The sequence below is a fragment of the Prionailurus bengalensis genome, chromosome B2, assembly GCF_016509475.1.
Source record: "Prionailurus bengalensis isolate Pbe53 chromosome B2, Fcat_Pben_1.1_paternal_pri, whole genome shotgun sequence".
NCBI classification, from domain to species: domain Eukaryota; kingdom Metazoa; phylum Chordata; class Mammalia; order Carnivora; family Felidae; genus Prionailurus; species Prionailurus bengalensis.
Window position 1 is genome coordinate 52688665 of NC_057349.1, and position 21863 is coordinate 52710527.

A 21863-nucleotide genomic window follows, 5' to 3' on the forward strand; every position below is an offset into this window, starting at 1 on the left:
AGGTAACATCTTGTCCAAGATTTTACAAATAGTAAATGGTGGACTCAGGATTAAATGACAAAATCCTAAATAGATAACAGATAAATAAATGTACAGATAGATAATATATGCACAAAAATAATTGTTGTTTTAGGAGGGATTTCCAAAATTTTGCATGATTCAGGGCACAAATAACAGTTTTTAGTATTAACTATTAAATAAATCAAGTGAATTAGAAACATTCTCACAGGTGCAGCCTTGTAGGGTTTCCACTGCAACCGTGATCTTGAGAGCCCCAATTTGGAAACAACCAAAATGCTGTTTAAGAGTGGCATGACTAAATCTACCCTGACACACACACTGCTGACTATATTGCAACAGTTAAAAAGAATGAGGTCACTCTATTTGAAAGATGGCTGAGACATATTGTTTTTTAAAAAATCCATAAAACCAACTCTATGACATTCTGGAAAAGCCAAAACTTTGAGGACAATAAGGAGACCGATGGTTTCTAAGGGGAGAGAGAGATGAATAGCCAAAGAAAAGAGGATTTTGAGGACAATGAAAGTACTCTGTATGATATCATAATGATGGATACATATCGTTATATATTTGTCCAAACCCACAGAAGGTACAACACCAGGAGTTAACCCTGATATAAAGTATGAACTTTGAAAAATTATAGATTCTTCCTTGTGATTCATCCTTGGTAAGAAAGGCACCATTCTAATGAGTAACGTTGATAATGGGGGAGGCTAAGCATGTCTGGAGCAGCGGTATGTGGGAAATCTTTGTACCTTCCTCTCAATTTTGTTGTGAACCTAAAACTGCTCTAAAATAGTCCTGAAAACTACATAGGATATATCATTTATGTAATTAAAAACACATAATAAAAATATATTCTCCACAAGAGATGTATATAATGAGGAAAAGATTTGCAAATACATGTACAAAGAAGTACAAATACCATGTTGATATGTGTATCAGAGTAACCTATTTCAAAAGTACTTAGGGGATCGAGAGAGAATTTTAGTTTTGCTTATTATTTGCTTATTTTTAAGTAATGAAAATATGTGGTAATTACATGATATAAAACCTTTTGGGGAAATAATTGTAATTAATTGTTCTTTCTGGTTTTGATCAACATCAGTCTGTCCAAGAGGCATGACTTTATATTGTATGTATTAGGCAAAAGATAGTGCCTATCAGAGTTGAAAATACGTACAAAATGTTTCCATTCCAATGACTCTTTGAACTAGTTGGCCTAAGAAATCACCAAAATCTTAGGCAGAGCCACTAATGACTGGATTCACCTTCAACTACACTGAGTATCCAGCACACAATAAGCAGACTTTTCAAGATCTGCAGTGAACGAGGACTTGCCATTTGTCTTACAGTTCTTCCAAATTCTTAATACTCTATTCTTTTCAGCACTGATATAGTCCTTAGAACGGCATCTTGTTCTCAGCAGATTCTTTACAATCTTATCAACCTAGTGCATACAGCATTTTTAACCTAACTAATAAAATAGCTATTACTTCCAGTTCCTTCCTCCACATGTAAAATTCAAATAAACATCCATTGTGCTGCCTCATGGGGAGGCAATATCTCCCGCAATGTGTCTGCTCAAACTCCTTGCCAAAAATCTGAACAGAAACAAAGAGGGACAGGTTCTACAGAAAATCTGGGCACTGTGGCACTGTGTATACTCCCCTGAAAGAGGAATTTAGTTTTTTCCATACAATGGACACATTAATTTACTTAACAATTCCTATTTTGTGCTAGACAATGTTTGTTCTAGGCTCTTCCATAGAGCGAGCCTACAGAACAAAGGGTTACTAAGAAGTTGGAAGGCAAGAATCTTTGAAATAGAAAAGAAATTGGGTAGAGAAAGTGAGAATGACCTGGGTTTTAATTCTCCTGCATTAACTGAGACTTTTGACATTTGGCAATCTGCTTTGGAGAAGAACAAAATGCAATCAGGTAAACATCTAATACAACTCTCTTCCCCCATTGGCTTCTTTCTTAGCCATGTAGTCTTCAAACAGTAATTTATTGTAAAGGCTTAGTGCTATTACAGCACTTATTATTTATATTTGAATAATTTTAAAATTTCACTGGCATTTCAAGTCTCCTAAGTATCAAATGTTGTGTTTATATTAGCATTCCCTTTCCTTAAACCCCTGTCTGTTAGGCCAAATCCTATGAGACTTCTTCCCGTCTGCTTGATTACTACCTATTGAAAGGTTACGTCTCCTAGACACAAACCAGCTACTTTCTTTCTTATTATCAAAATATGAACATGCTCCAAAACATCTACCACATATTTCACAGAAATGGCTGCCAATGACAAACTTTTTAAAAAGAAAATATTGGTCTGTATTAGAATAATTTTGTACTCTAAACAGTGTTAGGAAACTGGTGAAAAGTTACATGATTTCTGCTCCATGTGTTTTATTCATCTCTAGTTATAGAAGTACATTTGTTACTTGTGGTCAGAAAGAGAAGATAAATAGAGTTCACCAACAGGGAAAAGAACCTTGATGATTTCAGTCTCTGGAACGCCTCTGCCACAGTCGTTACAAGCTCCAATAATAAGTATGCAACTTGCACTTTTCCCTTTGTGACTTCCTAAAAAATTATTCACTATTCTATCCATGGTTAACAAAACTTTTTCTTAATGCAGTCTGCTACATCAAATTAAAAACATTTCAACCAATTTCAGAACCATTCTACATGAAAAGAAAAATATACAACTTTGACAGGCTAGTATTTACAGGGAAGAAAAGGTCTTAGAAAGTTATTTTTCTCCATCTTTCATATGAAGCAATTATAATTTTTGCCAAACTAAATATCTTGTGAAGATCTTTATAAAATAGCTTTGTAACAAGGCACAAATATCATGTTTTACTTTCAAGTGAAAAATATGGCTAAACTTATTTGTTGAAAAATCATTTTAAAACATTGCTCTATATGTAGTATGTAGTTTAGTAAAATGTAATTTCATAAAGAAATCTATCCCCATTTCTGTTGCTGGATACATCAAATAGACTTCTTAGGAAGCTTCCAGTGAATTCCAGCTTAGTAGGTTTGTGGAGCGTCCCAGGTGTAAAAAACTTAATAAAACGTATTATTTTGGTTTTATTTATAATAATTTCTTAACACACATATACATGTGAGTAACAAAAAAGTGCAGTATGATTTGTCAGTTTCAAGTGATTGAGGGAAAAAAATGAAGATTGCAGGAATAACGGCAAATATTGTCTGAATGTCTTTTTGGAAGAGTAAAGCATTCTAATTTGTTTGAATACCATATGCAGAGATCTTGTCTGTTTTGTTCACCAGCTCATCCATTGTGCCTGGCAAGTACACTCCATATGGTGGCCATTAACATAGAACACATACTTTTCAAATGAACAAACATATTGTACTCAGTTGGGATGTTCTAGGGTAAATTTTCCCCTTCAAACAGATTTATTTTTTACAGATAAAAAATTTCTTGGAATAAAATAGCCATCATTTCCATCTAAGAAAGGCTTACGAAAATCTGTTTGCAGCCTGGACTAAACAAGGTACTTACTGGTATAAATAATATGATTCAATAACTTCAGATTTTGGTAGTTAACCATTCATTCCAAGCTACTGTATTTTTATCTTCCTTTTCTATCAATTAATAGATTAACTTGCAAGTACATTGGGATAATTGTGCATCTGTAATATTTTGTTATTAAATGTTGTACATATGTGTGTACGTACATACACATACTTAAAGCAGATTATCTAGACAATAGTGTCCAAATAATTAGTGGAAATGGAAATATTATCTTAATTTCCATTTAATCTGTCCTGCTTTTATTGTCAGAAAAAAAATGTAAACTGCATGATTCACATGTATCGCTTCAAGTACTAAAGAAGTATTTTTCGGTTGAATCTACCTGGTTACCCATCCATATTTGAGAGGTTCTGGGAGATGTCAACTCAGCAAGTTGTGCAGTTCAGTTTTGGCTAGACTCTGTTGACGTAGCCATTTCATAATTTTATTACTGCCAGCTTGATTTTAATTTGAACTGAATCTTTCAACATACAAAGGCGAGTCGAGTCGTACTTACTTTGAAATGCACAACTGAGTGATTCAGTGATGAAACATTCTGAGGATGTTCGAAACATTGCTGCATGATTTAATAGACCAAACAAAGGTATATCCAAAGGGTAAATTTATTGTGGCTACTTGATTTGCAACATATGACCCCATAACTCTCTGCACACAACTGCTGCTCTGGTTTTATCTTACCTCCAACACTGGACATTCTGGAGGAGTCCTGATGAGAGTTGGATTTATTGCGGTTTTGATTTTTCCGTTTGTTCGCCGCTCTCACAGATCGAAGAAGTACCTCACTTGCCTTGAAGAAGGCCACCATGAACGGTTGTTTTGACTGAGGCCCATGTCTTCCCACGAGACCAGCGGATTTTACATTGATACTTCGTCCTAGAATGGAACGCACAAGCACTTGGTTTATGAAAAGAGCTAAAGTTTACCTGCCGTGAATGAATTCTGAGGGTACTTTGAAAAAGTAACATTACTTTTTAAAACATGATCAGAATGTTTTCTTTGCAGGCCACAGATTTTTATAAACATTGAGAGTTTGCTGTTACAGACAATTATCCATGCTTGGTTTTCCATTTTGCTTCATTCTTCACCACAGAACACCCTCGGGCTGCCTTCACTAGCTGATCCTTCTCAGACCTGGAAGTCAGCAATATTTTATATGGAAAGGCTTGACTACCATCAGCCTGGAAATGTCCACATTAAGTAACAATTTCAAAAATATTAGCTACGGGCTCTTCTGCATTAAATGCCCTATAATTTTCCTCTAAGTGAGAAAAGCCGAATGGCTGGCTGGGTGTTTCTACTTTCTCCAGCTTTTGCACGCCTTTCAAGTGTTAATTAGTGCTGATAGCCTTCCCCCTTCACCTCTGGCCTGTGCCCAGCAAACTTTACAAAGCTATAGCTCCACTAAAAGCTCCTCACGGGTCATTCTGCAAGTCCCTGCTGGGGATGGAGGTTTGCTTTAAATTCCAGTTTTCTCGACCTCAGAAGTATTTTGAAGTAATCATGGAAATGTCAGAGTCCCTCCCTTTCTGAGTTTTGACACACCTGGATGTTTACTCAAAGGATTTCACAAGTTGTTAACGGAGCCTGGAGATTCTCAGAAAGGAGACAAGACTCCAGGTGAGTTTGGAGACTCACCTTTGTCTCTAAACCAGCCTGCATCCCAGACCCTTCTGAGGCTGTCGGTGTGCTTGTGTATCAGAGAATGATTGCAACCAGAGCCTGTACCAGGAATGCATTAGAAGTCAAGGTGTCTTAGAGACTAGAAGTAGATGTTGATAAAGAACCTATCCCATTGGGTAGTAATACTAATACTTACAGTAATGCCAAATGTGTTTGGAACATTGGCAATATATGTGCCAGGCATTTTTCTAAGTGTTTTCCATATGATAATTAATTTGATTCTACAGATACTCTAGGAGTTAGGTGTTAACTATTTTCCCCCTTTGACAATTCACTCTTGTTCTGCTCTTCTAATTTAAAAAAATCACTGAAAATTATATATATTATATAAATATGTGTAATTTATATATGATTATAAAGAAATATATTTATAATTTTCAGATACATGTGTGTGTGTGTGTGTGTGTGTGTATATATATATATATATATACTTCCAGTTCTAGTCTGATATCTAGTTCTATGAAAATCACCCAAGGAGGAATAACTGTTTAACCTTAGGTTGTAAATTTAGTTGAGAATTGCTAAAAACTCATGCAAAGTTTCTACTCTAGATACAGAAGTCACCAATCTTTTAAGAGTAATATATATAATGTGGCTTGAAATATGTGCATGATTGACTCTGCCTCGCCCCCTGAGAGATGAGCATGTTTTCTTAAAATATTTATTCAGTAAAGACTGTGGAGTAACCTCAGTCCATTATAAGACCTGACCCACCTTAGAAGAAAGGGAAGGAAAACAAGTCCTTGAAACGGCATCAATGGCATTTTAGCAAATAAACTCTTGCTCTTAACAAAATTTATTTTGGCAGCATAAACACTTTTGTGTATACTTGTATTGTGCAGAGACCTTCTACCGTCAGAAAATGAGACTGTGTCATGTGAGGCTGTGCAGCTGTTGAGAGGGACACAGAGGTCCTTTAAATGTGGAGGTATTGGTTAAAAGGGGGGAAAAAAGAAGAGTGCGTGCTAATCCAAGCTGCATCCGTATCCTCATCAATTGTTCTACAACGTCTCAGGAAAACTCAGTTCCCACAGTTATGAAAATGGCTATCTGCCTCACAAACGCCACTAGGCTCAGTCCTACCAAAGAATTTACAAATAATCAAAGCAGCAAACCTTAAACAAATAAGCATATAGGTTCCTCTTTTTAAATGCAAACTTACAGTGGCTCTATGCCAGAGTCTATATTTCTTAGAAAAACTCTATCACTGGCATAAATGAAAGAGGCAGTTTGATTTGTGGTCAGAGCAGTTTCCATTCGACTTCCACTGTAACAAATGTATTAATTCAGCTCAGACTTCCTCCTTCTGGCAGCCCTTTTGCTGTAAAAAGAGAAATTAGAAGTTCCAGCCAAATACCATACCTTGAACTGACCCACTTCAATACATAAACACTTTTACAACATGTTTATTCAGGTGTAGCACTTGAAATTGGTTTAAGATGTTTCCAGTGACAGAGAGCTCAGCAAAAGAAAAAAAAAAAAAAGAAAGAAAGAACTGAGAAACTTAGCTGTTATGGAATAGAATAACTGGCAATCTGTTCTTCAAAATTTTTTTCTATCTTGCAGTACAACATAAAATGTATTTGTTGAGCTTTTATTTTGGTTTTTTTAATGAAGTGTTAATTTAACAGGAACCAAATTTTTACTTGTATACATTGGTGACTGCAGAAATCATTTTTTAATATATGATCTCTCTAATACTAAAATAGGTTGCCACAAGATGTTCACAAATGGAATAGAGTAAAATCGGTTTTCCATTCATTACAACACACACTGCCCCTTTTATAGTTAAATAAGCACTTAACACAAAGTTCCAAGTTTCCTTTGGTTTGCTAGAGAGTATCTTTTATTATCATTCTAGAGATTTTCAAAGTTTTAATGTTTATCTGTGCAGAAATAATACCACCCTGAAGATTTACGTTCTGAAAACTGTAAAGATGTGTGTTGGTTACAAATACGGGTTTCTTGGCTTGACAAAGGTGGATATTGTGTGTGAAGAAAAGTAGTCTTCAAACCAATGTGAACTCCCTTTAAAATAACTTTTGATATTATTAAGTTTCCTTTTGGTTTCCTTTCTACTTCAGCAACGAGGTGACTATTAAGATTCCATAAGTTAATGCTTGTTCAGTTGCTCTGGGTCTTGAGCTACACCAATAGAACAGTAACTATGTGATCACCCCTTCAGACACAATATACCTGTGTTGATCATGTTGACTAACCCTTTTGAATGGCTGAACAGTTGTTTTTGCCAGAAGTGCTAATGGGACCCAGGCTATATTGCATGTATTAAAAATAGTGAATCTTTTATTAAATGTGTTCGAAAATGTTGAATTTTCTTTTTAAAAGTACAGCTTGTCTTATTTTTTTAATATTTCTTAAGTTTTATTTATTTTGAGAGACACCAAGCCAGTGTGAGTGGGGGAGGGGCAGAGAGAGAGGAAGAGAGAGAATCTCAAGCAGGCTCCGCACTGTCAGTGCAGAGCCCGCCGCGGAGCTTGAACTCATGAAACCATGAGCTCATGACCTGAGCTGAAATTGAGAGTCGGACACTTAACTGACTGAGCCACCCAGGCGCCCCAGCATGTTTTAGATATTGCAAATATATAAAGAAGGAAGCCTCCCTAAAACATTTGATGTAGAAAAATTTTATGTAGGTGTGTATCATAGTGGTTTTATTTTTCAAAGGTGATCCTTATGTTTGATTTCTAGCTAAAATCAATAGATATATAAGGGTTAAGGATTGGATGGATATACAGTGAAAATGGAAATGGGCTTGGGTAGTGAAAAGAATATTAAATAAAAGGATGATAAGGACACCAGCTTGAGCCCAACCTTCAGCTCCTTGGGATTTAGGCATGCTTAGGCATAACTAGAACGTTGCTAGGTTTAATGCACTAGGCATGGAGTATTGAGCAGCCTCATGAGAAAGAATTCATCTGAAGAAAAAGGTGAACCCAGAAAGTATAAATTCAGGACAATGTCCCAGTGAGTATAGAGAAATGAAACCATTTGAGCAGCAAATATATGGGCATATTATTTCTCAGTTTCATCAACCACACAGTGAGTAAAGACGGGCTTCAGGTGATACCTTCTAAAGAAATGATTATTATTCTCACACAAAAATCTGAGAGGGAAATATGTGAGGCTGGAACTCTAACCTAGTAAATTTTGCCATAGCTGAAGCTGGAGATTTGAGACTTTCAGACCCGCTACTCTGACCCTTATGACTTTGTATAAGCAGTGGGGTCAGGGGATTGTATTCACATGTGCCTAAGGGTACAACCATCCATTTCAAATTTACAGTCACTGAGAAGGTAGACTGGCAAATAAAAGATCTATCCCAAAGTTACTAGTGTTATATCTCAGGCCATTCTTTTCGGAAAATGTGACTTTCAAAATGTTTATTTCTTTAAAAAGAAGGTTATTAAAGGAGGCTCTGACATAAAACAGCTCTTCAGAGGCATGTTGATATTATAAGGATAAGTGGTTCCAAATTTGAGCATTTAGTTTTCCTCCAGAATACACAGTTTGAAAAACATTCATTTGAGGGTTTATCAGTCTAATGTTGATATCGCTCTAAGATGTTTGCATAAATTCCAGTTTGCTTTTTTTTTTCTCTCCTATAAACCCACGGTAATTGACTGCTTAACCCAAAACACCTGTGATGGAACTAGTGCCCAAATTACCTTTCCTTCATTTTGAAAAAGACTCTTGCAACATCCTTTATGGACTATTTCATAGAAGACAAATCATTCTATGTCATTCTATGTGCATTGTTTTTCATCCACATATCCTCTTGATCTGCCTTTATTTTCAATCTGTGATTAAATTTGATTCTGGTGCTCTTAAATTATAGTTTCTGGGACTCTAAATTATACTGGATTCTACCCTTTTTTTAGAAACAGATGATTTAAAATGTGCAGAATTCGCTACCCAGTATACAGACTAAATCCTTTTTATATCAGATTTTAAGGAATGTGGGGAAGAAAGAATTCTGTCTACTTAAATTCCATATGCATTCTAACTCAAATTGACTTAAATTAAGCATATTGTATTCTAGCTATAAATTTCAACTCCATTATAATTTGATCAAATTTGCTTAGTTTCTAGTTGTATAGTAAACTCCCTATTGCCAGTTATAAGCACGTGGATTTGAAGTATCACAAACATAATTTTATATTCGTGCTCAAAACTTTCTTGTGTTTAAGATGGTTTACATTGCCTTGTAATCTTAAACAAAAACAAGGAAAAGTTGGGACTTGAAACTATTTCATGTTGCTGGAAACTCACAGTTAAGTGGTATCTGGAAAAATTTTTTGAGCTTTAGAATACAAGGTAGTAGGATCTTTGATTTGTTCTTCAAAGTAATTCTGGGGTCCTATTCGACGAGCTGGGCACTTCATGTAATGCCTTTGCCAGATCTTTCCATTCCCTTCTTCATACTGACATTTAAAAGAGTAAATTAAAAATAATCACTTTATTTTATACGAAATAATATATATGTGCAATTATATATTCATTATTAAAAAGTGTTAAAAACAAAAGAAGGGACAAATTTGATAATATATGTGAATAGGATAGGATTCTGTGGCTGATAATAAAAGAGAAATGACACACTGGAGGTATGAAATCCATGGAGGGCAATTGGGAACCAGATCCTGACACAGTGACATGAACTAGGAGTTGAGAATTATCTGCAGACAAGAACTGAGTTTACCATTCCTGGTAACATAACCGTAGGAAAAAAAAATCCATTTTCCTCTATCTAGTGTGTGAAGGGTAAAGAAGTTTAAAGAAAGAAGATATTTTTTAAAGAGTTGAATTTTTTTTTTAATTTTTGCTGAAGGGACTATAATGCCTCACAGTTTGAGAAAGTGGTGGGGATTAGAAAAAAAAGTGTTCAGAAACATTGGCATGATGAGTCAAGGCGCACGTGAGGGGTAAGGGTGGGGGACACAAACATTCAGAACTGAAACTCATGGGACTGCAGGAAGGAGGGCCTGGGGGAAGAAAGGCCGAGAACTGTAAAGGAGCAGAGAGGTTTGTGCCTAGTTGTGGAAGCTGTCCAGAACACTCAAGTGTTTTATTGCACCAAGGGTGGGACTGAGGTGATGGAAAACGATCGGTCTCCTTCCATAGGACATCATTCTGAAATGAGGAGGCTTACTGTCTCAAGCCTGACAAGCCCAACAAATGTTTTTTACTCAGGCCTTATTTTCAGCTTGTGAAAATATGAATCTCAAACTAGGAACTGCAGTTTACCTTCACATAAGCACTTATTTTTTAATAGCTCTTCTCTTTATATATAGCGCTTTTCCCCTGAGACCCTACAAGCTTTACAGACATCATCTGTCACATGCTCCCCAAAGATTGGTTAGCAGTTGGTCTTACAGTCCTCATTTATTTTAAGAAAGCAGAAACATTCTTTTCACAAAACCATGAGAAGAGTGGATTATTTTTAGCCCTGTTTCCAGTCTGATGTGACTTTTTAAAATAAAAAAGTCCACACTTCTTTCCTTTCAAATCATAGATTTAAATAAAACTATAACATAGCAGACTTTCCACAGAAATCGACAAAAAGCCTCGAAACACTATTTCTGTGGGTTAAGAAATCAGTGAACAGAAATTTTAGAAATCAAACATGTTTTAGTTTGTTTGATAGCAGTGAAATTAAGTTAATTGCAGTGAAATTAAATTATTTTCACACTTCGTTTTATCTCTAGTAGGTGAAAGTGGCCTTTGAAATGAACATAATGCAGTTACTTGGGAAACTGATAAGTGTCTAAAGGAATCATTCATTTTTACCAGTTTATATGATATATTATTCAAAAGAATTGTTATCATACAGAAAAACATGGTTCATTAAATGTTTGATCTTTCCTTTCCGTTTGATAAGTAAGCCATGAAACCATCCCAAGCTACTTGCCGAATCTTTAGACAAGTCCATACCACCAAAATGAAAGAAATTTATTTTGACACCTAGTAGAGAATGAAGAGAGTAAAAGGTATTTTCCAAAATATGCAATGAAGACCTGATACTAAGATACCTAAAATGTACACCATGGTAAGTATCTGTTTTTGAAAAAAAAAAAAAAGTTAAGACTTTTGGGAGTTAATTCTTTCCTTCACATATGAAGTTTGGATCACAAAACATTTTTTTTTTAGTGAAAAAAAGCAGAACTTTTCTTCACCCGTTTCTCATGTCTCTGGCTATGGAAAGAACGTGAACTGGCCTGCCTCACGTAAGGGAGCAGTCGCACGATGAGATCTCACACCACCATGAGGCCACGCGTGGTGTTCCCCAGAGCAAGTGCATCCTGCTGAGCTGTCTGCATGCAAAATAATAGCTGGGTTACAAGAGCATTACCTTTTGGTTATCCTGGGTCAGCAGCATCATCTGATTTCATAGCCTAAGTAGATCTTTCATATTTCCATTAGCTCCATTACTTTGGAGAGAAATTACGTGAATACTTCCGCATATAAATATGAGTACCCATAATAAATAATAAGCATGCTCTTCAAAAGGATCAAGAAAAGTGGGAATTGAGAAGTTGGCTAAGTCAGTACTTCTGATGATAAAACTGTTGCCATCTATTGAAGGGAGGTACCTCACTAGATGTATATGCACCATATTTACACCTTGCAATCACACATGGGTTACACTTGAAAATTGAATAAAATAACAATCAGAGAAGGATCGGATCTTTGACTCAGCCTGTCAATCCTAAAGTAGCATGCTATTCCTTTAAGTGTTCCCCTTTGTTGATGATTGGTTAGGCCTGATGCTTTGTCTTGGGTCTCTGCTTTCCACCTTGCAAAGACTCCAGGAAAACCATCTATCTCAGATCTGTCAGTGACACACACGTAGTGTCTGGAAGAAGTGTTACAGCTGCTTGTTTTGTTAAGTTCAAGGTTGGACTTTCCTTAGTAAGCAGGAAAATAAGGATTCAACACTTCCCACCAGCCATGAAAGGGCAACTGGTTTCCCCAGTGTCTATGCCACTCAAATTGCAATGTGTCACCCTACAGAGAAATGAGCATTCATTTCTAAGCAGCTGAGATATGTCATCCCCTTATCAAAGTATTTTCCCTCTACTTTCAATTTCAAATTCTGTTCACCTCTTGCAACACAGCTATTGGCTGTGTTTGTCAGACACTTTTGCTTCTCTTTTGGTTTTCTTCTCTCCCACTTGAGCTTACATCAGGTGTGCCAGAGGTGAATTCTCAGTTGCACGGAATACAGTGGCAGCTCATGCCTTATATTCACTAAAGCTTCTCTTTTCTTCCCACTGTGTTCTCTGCTCACGATGCAAAACAAGCACTGCTGTTATTTTCATAATGTGTCTTTAAGAAATATGGATCTGCAGGGGCGCCTGGGTGGCGCAGTCGGTTAAGCGTCCGACTTCAGCCAGGTCACAATCTCGCCGTCCGTGAGTTCGAGCCCCGCGTCGGGCTCTGGGCTGATGGCTCAGAGCCTGGAGCCTGTTTCCGATTCTGTGTCTCCCTCTCTCTCTGCCCCTCCCCCGTTCATGCTCTGTCTCTCTCTGTCCCAAAAATAAATAAACGTTGGAAAAAAAAAAAAAGAAATATGGATCTGCAATAGGTGAAGTTCACAAAGAGAAGAGTGGGAAACACGGAGTTAACTCTAGTGTATGATGAGAATAAGGAGAATCTCATATTGTTCATGGCTCTAAATCAATATTACCATGAAAATATTTACCCTCAGATCATTAGTTAAACCAGAATTAGAGTCTAGAATAGGGAATATAACGAACAACAATAACTGGCATATGTTCCTGACATTGGCATTTGTTTGGCAAGATTGGTGATCCATGGTTACTGTTCTGAATTAGGGAAAATCAAAAACAGAAATACAGATGTAGCCAAACACTTCCATATCCTTTTTCATTAAGGGAAATCTAAAAAATGGTAAAATACATCTTTCACCAGATAATGAAGTAAGACTAACTCCTGTTTGTCTCTGCTTACTTTAAATCACTGATTTCAAAACTCTTTTTCACGTATGTTTTTGAGTTGTGATGATAAAATCTGGATAAGAAAATTATGTTTACCATGTGTCTCTCATTGAAATATCAACATACTATAAATTAAAACAAAGAAAATTGCCTTTAAAACCTAGTTTTAAAACATTGTATATATAATGGACATGGTAAAAGCAAATTCAAGTTCTTCCATTTATTACCGAATATATTCCATAATCAACATCTACTTATAAAGGAAAATTATTTTCTCTCTACGAACCATTATACAAGATTAAATTAGGCTATGAGAGGCCCATTTCAGCCTACTGATCAGATAAAAAATATAATGCAGACATTTTAGAAGAAATAAGAATCATGATTCTTCCTTTCTAACAGAACTAAAGGATCTATAAATTACATTCTGATCATTTTGTTCAAAGCACCAGGTTTTTAGAAAAGCAGTCATGGTTCACCCAACTAAGATCTGCTTATAGGGAAACAAAATGAAACAAAACGAAACACAATCACAAATTTTAAAAAACGTGTTTAATTGCCAGAGGATTTATTTTTCAATTTTGGGGGGAAAATCACCCTAATGTGTTGATTCCAAAACACAATTCAGCTAGTCCAAGATCTCTTCAGGGTTGAAACAATACCAACTCGCCGTCAGCTTTGATGCTGGAAGGTGGGAAGGTGAGATGGGGGAAAGGATTGACTTCACACTGACTTTCTGTAAAATGATTTTAGAATTTGGAAACTGCATGCTTGACTGGCCTCAGGGCAAGTTTGCTGCACTCCGACTTAAACTACAAACTTAAGCACCAGTTGCCATTTAAAAAGGGCGGTGAGGGAGGTAGATATGAGGATTCCATGATGAGGAATATGGATTACGGGAGAGAAAATGACAGGAGAGCCTATCAAAATACATTAGTGAGATATATACTGTACCAAGGAAAGGCATGTTCATTATTAAATTCAAAATAAAGAAATTAAATTTGGCTAAATTTAATTACATGTTGAAGTGAATCACTACCTTTTCTACTTTTTGATTTATGAGTGTGTCAAATTAACTATAATTGTGTAGGGGCTGAAAGAAATACTGAAGTAGTTAGATTTAGAAAACAAAAAAATATGGTTAAATTGCTGTTACTTTTTGTGGTAACAAAAGGTAGATCAAAATTCAATACCAGACAGAAAATATAAAAACTCAAAGGTAATTCCCAAAAGGTCCAACATAAAATTCAATTTTGTCCCATAACAATCATTATTAATAGCACTGTTTTATTTGGAAATTATAAAATTACCTTTATTTTTTCAGTTTGGAATTTGTACAGAATTCATATAATTTGTGGGAATCATAGTATATAAGAGCTGGCTCTGAAAATAAATCATCATTAGATTCATGGGCAAAATTATTAAACTTCCTAAGACTGAGTTTCCTCATGTACGAAATAGGATAATAGTGAAGATAAAGTAGATATTCCATTTAAAGAGCTAGTAAAATGTCAGGCACTTAATAAGCTCTCAGTAAATGTTAGATTCCATTAGTTATTAATATTATTGCAACTGACCATCACAGCAAATACACTGCAAATACATTGAATATTTATTTAAGATGAACTAAAGATTTACCTAGGAAGTAAAACTTAGGTTAATCATAAAGAACTAAAAAATATGAAATATTAGCCTGGAAGAATAATTGACGTTGGCAAAAAAAATATTGCCAAAATCAGGGTATAAAAAAGCATATCTTTATGTAGACAGAAGATAAATTTTGATAAATAGAGTGAGCTTGAAAATACATGAAGTATAGTTTATGAAAACCATATATGACTAATAAGAGAATTAATAAAGTCTAGGGTTGAACAAAGTACAAATTTACCAGTGCTCCAATATTTATGTATAGTTACTCTAGCCATGAAAGACATATTGATGATTTTGCTCATTTTTATGCAGTGGGAAAATTGCAAAAATCTAAAGCACACAGAAAAGATTTATGTTCTCTGATGTGCTTTAAGACATTACACGAGTTCGAAAGCCCATAGGTCACAGCCTACATGATTTTGGAAAATTAACAATACTTATTTTAAACCACAAGGGAAATCTATGTCGTACTTATTTTCAATAGACATTTTTACCATAAAGATACAGGAATTCTTCTCAATGGAAACTTTTCTGAATCATTCACATAAAGTGACCAATATAGTTTGTTTCTTCTAGCCATCTTTTATTTATTTTCTTAACTTATTTTTTTAATCTTTATTTCTTTTTGAGAGAGAGACAGACAGAGTGCAAGTAGGAAGGAATGAGAGAGGGAGACAGAATCGGAAGTAGGTTCCAGGTTCCCAGCTGTCAGCAAAGAGCCCGACACGCAGCTTGAACTCATGAACTGCGAGATCATGACCTGAGCTGAAGTTGGATGCCTAAATGACTCAGCCACCCAGGCTACCCCTCTTCTAGCCATCTTCTAAATACCTCACCATGGTTTGATTCATACAAAGAATGATTTCTTAGAAACTAATACATTTCCATAGATTAATTTATGCTTTAATGTTTTTGAAATTCTATAGAAATAGGATGGACACTGAAGCCACTTTAAAGAAAGTGTTCTGGAAAATTTTAGATTAAGTTTTATGTTTTGTTATGATACTGAAAAAGTTTTTGTGGCCCTTAAAGTAAAAGAAACTATAACCTGTCTAAATGCTGTAATAAGAACTCTCTAAAAACCTTAGTAATTATAGATTATCAACTGTGAACTTATATCTGATTCCTCCCATGATTACTTCAGAATGTGTTTATGACCAAATATTTTCCCTCTACACACACGTGTGTGTGCACGCATGCACACATTCACCTACATGCACTTATCCCAAAAGAAAGTTCATGAGATGTCTAACATTTCTTTCCTCTCTTTACCAGTTTCTCCATCTCTGGTTTTTATACAATATCTTTAATTTTGGTTTGAATGTAACTATTTAATACCAGGTTCCTTTAAGAGGGTACATTTCCACTAACTGCACCCTCTCTGAATATAATATTCATATATGTATAACGCTTAAAGTATAAATTTAAGCTCATAAATTACAATTACCTGATAACTTATGCAATGTAACAATCCTTAGAAAAAAGGTCAAATAAATGGTGAATTCTTCCAGTCACATGTAGCTCATTCTGTCACCATTAACGTCCACTTATTAGGCACTTTTTTTTTCTTATGCCTCAATCTGCTTCCCCCCTCCCCCCCACCTCACATTAATTTAATTTCTGGACTGTGGGGTAAAAGTTCAATTTTATTTATTTATTTATTTATTTATTTATTTATTTGAAGTCTGTTCTTCAACTCTCTTCCTAATTTATTCTTAAATATTCATCTAAAAGTCAAGCAAGTATGCTCTAAATATCCTTAACATGAAATAGTACATAAAGAATGACTTCCTTTATATTAATCATAGGAGTATATGCTCCCTATTATTTTCAGAACATTTAGCAAGATATGTGATTCTTGCAGTTTCTTGGATATGCAGTTTCTCTCATTTATTTATTTGAAACCAATTGTCATCATCATAAATTCAGCAAAAGGGAGCCATATGGTTTTATGAACAAAAATGACTTAATTACTTTATAAGATAAAGTTCAGATAAGGGAAGAGAATATTATCAATCTCAAAATGTTTAAAAGATCCTCTGATAAGTAGACATAATTCAACTTTTTGAACTTAGATAAATACTGAGAAACTATAGTCAAAACAGCAGGACAAAAAGAAAAATATCACCCTTGATCTCTGAATTTCTTCTGCTACTTATTAGCACTATGTCAGCTGATATTCAGATTAACTGGCCACATAGATCATCTGACCCTTGACACAGATAAATAGTCATTTGACAACACAGGCGCTTAATTTGGAGATTTTTCCCCTGTGGTAAAAACGACTCTCTTAGGAATCCTTAGGATAACACAACAAACTTATTTAACCAAATGCTTCCATTTAAAAATAGCAGATTCTAGGACATTAAATGGAAACAGATACACATTAAGAACTCTTCATCTATCTCACATCAACATGCTCACATTCAATAAAGTTTAAACGAGTATCAACTTAGTAACTTACACGTCTGTTTAACATATAATGACAGGAGGACTGTAGACACCAGGATATATTTTTCTAATTAGGAATAAATATTCTGTAATTCGAAAGGTGCCAGTGAATTTTTTAAAAATCTGACTTTTTAACATAGCATATTTAAAAGATATAGCACGATACTGCAATTTTGAGGAAATTTTTTATCAGTATGTTGAATTACTCTTCACTGAGTAGGGAAAATTAGCAATTAACACAGACCTCATGGCTGTAGAAAAAAAATGAGTAATTCCATTCCCTATCATTAATGTAGATGGAGTAGCTGCTAATTCCCAGGAGTGAACAGTAACAAAAACCCATGAGTAGGAACCCTGGGTAATAAAAGTTCAAAAATACTTTCAAGATAATAGTACTGATAACTAAAGTTGACTTTTTTTTTTTAATTTGCACAATGTTGGTGAAAATAATAGAAGATTAAATTGTGTCTTTAGAAAAGCTCTGATATGTGTGACTTCTAAAAATACAACAGAGAAAACCCTTGTGCATTAACAAGCAGAAAAAGTGCTCCAATTTTACTCCTTTACAATGTCTGAGAAATAGACAGCTGCTGACCAGCATGGGTCAGATTATAATCTGAGGAGGAGGAACATTTACAATGGTTTGTTTCCTTCACTTTCAGGAAGGTCTTCTCTGATGTTCTTCCAATGAATTCATATGGTATCTTCCATTTTCTGATTATTTTATAGAAAATGGCATTTATAGAGTGGGAATTTTATGCAATGTGCTATAAATATCAGCATGACATGTTCAGAAAAACCCTTTAGCAAAGACCATCAATATTTCTTTAGCCACGTGTTCTTTGAACATTAAAATACTGCTTCTAATTCTACCTTCTTTGTAAGAAGACATCTTGATGCTAATAGGTTTATGAAGTCAAATACTAGTAATTCATACTGAGGCATCTTTGGTTTGGAAATTGTTTCTAATGGTAATATAGGCTAGCCTTTAATCAATTATCCCTATATGGGTAAGCTTATTAAGTGACAAAAACTTGTTTCCATTATATTCTTTTTTTAAATTTTTTTAACATTTATTTATTATTGAGAGACAGAGACAGACCGTGAGCATGGGAGGGGCAGAGAGAGGAGAAACACAGAATTTGAAGCAGGCTCCAGGCTCTGAGCTGTCAGCACGGAGCCCGACGCCGGGCTCAACTCACAAACCAACAGATCATGACCTGAGCGGAAATCGGACGCTTTACCGACTGAGCCACCCATGCGCCCCATTCATTATTTTCAATGAAGTCATTTGTTATCCCCAAAATATCTATATTATGTTTTCTAAGAGTAAGATGATTGGGGCTCAAGAATGCTACTATATTAGTACTAATAATTTTATAATCTCTGGTACCTATCAATAACCAATATAAGGAATCAATTAATCATGATGTATATCTCTGAGTGTTCATTTCTATTGGCTTCATACTCCAGATTGGAATATATTTAAAAGTTTCCTATCAATAATCACTTTATCAACCCAAGTTATTAGACATGAGCATAATAATGTAGCTACTTATACATTTGGCTGCCAACTCAAAGTTTAAGAACATTTATCAATAATCTCACCTTTTTCCAGTGGACTATCATTTGTGAATTTATCTAAAACTTCCTTAAATCATCAGTACAACCTCTATATTTAAAAAAAATGGTCCTAAGTTAAATGAGTGTCACCTGGAGTAAGTGAAAAGTCTGTGTGCATTCTCTAGTCCTATTCAGCATAAAGACCTTTTATTCCTGTCTTACCATATGCCAGGTCCATTCAACCAATACAGCCTCACACAGTCATTGTAAGTAATTAGCACTAATACTCATTCTATTAATGCTATGACTAAAACATGAACTACTTTGTCAGAGCCAAGATTTAAAACAATTTTTATGCTTATTTCTGAGAGAGAGAGAGAGTGAGGGAGAGAGAGAGAGAGGGAGATAGTGTAAGCAGAGGAGGGGCAGAGAGAGAGGGAGACACAGAATCTAAAGCAGGCTCCAGGCTCTGAGCTGTCAGCACAGAGCCTGACACAGGGCTCAAACCCACGAATCATGAGATCATGACCGGAGCTGAAGTCGGACGCTTAACCGACTGAGCCACCCAGGTGCCCCAAACAGAGCTAAGATATGAATCTAGTTTTCCTAATAATTTCTTCTTAGAATTTATATTTCTAGAATGGAGTTATTTATTCTATTTCTTTATCCTTCTTATGTCAATTAAGTATGAAAAAATTAAGTATACAAACTTTAAATTCTATGTTATCTGTAGTAATAACTATGTTTCTCTATCTTATATTTAAGCATCAATCATAATGGAATTTTATTTCATAGTTAATACCTCTGAAGTTTGTTTTCTTGAATTGGCTACAAAATTCAGTGAAACGTTGAAATCTGTCTTTAAATCTGAATTTTTACCTTGATGTGCTTGGAAATTATGCCACAACTTCATTTGAAGAAAAATGGATATTAGAGTCTTATTAAAAAAAAGAACTTTATAATGTTTCTGGGACATTAAACAGTACTCTGACAAAACAACATTTTGATGACTTGAATACAAATGAATCAGAAACATACGGATTGAATTTTCTTTGACGTATAAGTGGGTTTGAATAGAAAGAAAAAAAAGTCATTGGCAAAATTCATTCTGAGTATTGCCAAACCTAAAATGTCTGAAAACATAGGATTTTTTAAAGACATTCTAATGAACCCAAAAATACTCTCTTTGTTTTTCCATCTCTATAAACCCAAGTTTGAAAAAAGGATTAATGTACTTGGAAGGTTTAAACTATATAAAGCATCAAACAGTGGGAAATTGTAGTGTTTTGGGGGAAACACTTAGTATTTAAAGCTCAGTTAAATTGCTATCTGTGTAATAAGCCCTGTATGTATATATGTGTAAAGAATAATGGTACCATAAGTTTATTAACAATTTTAATAAAGACCTAATAATTCAGATGATTAATGTGTTTTTATAACTTGGTGAGCTAAAAATCTTACAACAAATTATAAGACAGACCTAAGCCTACTCATTTGCTGTTAATAAAGAGAGACTATCTTATCACAGAAATCTATTAACCACCATGAGAGAATGCTTGAGAACTTTGAAAGTGATTTTACACAAGTGGATCCATGTCTGGAATCTCTAGATTAGACCATTAAGAAGCAGCAGTGTTTCTTTTTTGTTTGCCTGCTCATATGTTTGCTTAATTTTGATGAAACAAATGTGTGGAGTTCAGGGAATTATTCTGTACGAAAAAAAATCAATGGAATATTCTTAAAGTCTCCTGCCAAATCGATGGCAGTTCATTTGTCAAATTTCTAAAAAGAATATTTCATAAACTGAAATATTTTTCACAGTTCCTCTGAGGAATCATAATGCTAGTTTTGATTTCAGCAGTCTTTTGACTTCCAAAATATATTTGGGCCTCTTTACCTTTTTTTCTCTTTTTGCGGGAGAAAGATAATCAAAATTTAATAATATACATCACTGGTTTTCTCCTCACTTTATGACTGAAACTGCTTTAACTACTGTACTGTGAGTTGGGTACAAAACTCTGCTCCTGTGTTACACCAGACTGACTTGGTTAATAATCACCCAAAAGTTATAGTTTGGAATGTCTTCTTAAGAGTAACATGCTCAGTGGCAGATGGTGTATAAAAGTCTTTTAAATCACAAACTCATTCAGTGATCATTCAAGACACATTTTTAATACCTACCCACAAGCCTCATTGTACCAAGCACAGAGAGTACAACTGTGAAGGTGAAATATACATCCTATGACCTCATGAAACCAACATTCATACGATGGTGTTGCTGTGATTGACTAAAGCAGCAAGTCTGGTTCTTTTATGACGTGTGATCAAGCAACAAGAATATACTATACATAAGTGAGATTTCATTTTCCTTCCATGATTTGTCTCCAAATCACTTTCCTAATAGCATTTGCAGTCATATTTCATACATGATTGTTGTTCTGGCCAACTCTGAGCTATTGACTTTTTCCAGACTATACCATGCGATTTGCCATTCTATTCATTTACTCACCTTGTTTCCTCATCTAGGAATGAATTCTCCCTTCCACCACTCCACATACGCCCACAGTTCCCTCTCTTCTCATCTCCATTTCTTGAAATCTTATTGAACTGACCTGGCTTAAAAGTCACCTGAACCACTGTCCTTCTGGCTCTGACTTGTTTGGAGTTAACTCTCTCTCTTTCATTTTCCTGTAGTGTCTTGATTGTGCTACTATTTTTAGCATTTAGAATGCTTTATCCTTTCTAAAATTAGCTACATATATCTGTCTCCCAGATTATATTGCCCTTTAACATATTGTCTTTCATGTATAGATTCTCAATAAGTGTATGCCAAACAAATGAATAAGTGGGTAATCAACAAATCATTTGAAATCATCTGAGTATCATCCAATCATGACTGCCAATTACTTTTGCTGAGAAGTAAATGTTTTCAGAACCCATTACTGTAAATT

At 35.0% G+C, this 21863-nt stretch overlaps 1 protein-coding gene across 1 annotated transcript in view; it reads right to left on the reverse strand.

Moving 5' to 3' along the window:
* The window catches only part of BMP5 (bone morphogenetic protein 5), a 123418-nt gene that overhangs the window by 14627 nt on the left and 86928 nt on the right, over positions 1-21863 (reverse strand). Inside the window, exon 4 of the mRNA XM_043591677.1 lies at positions 4271-4465. Within this exon, the coding sequence (XP_043447612.1) occupies positions 4271-4465 (195 nt within the window). The remainder of the gene's footprint in view (positions 1-4270; positions 4466-21863) is intronic.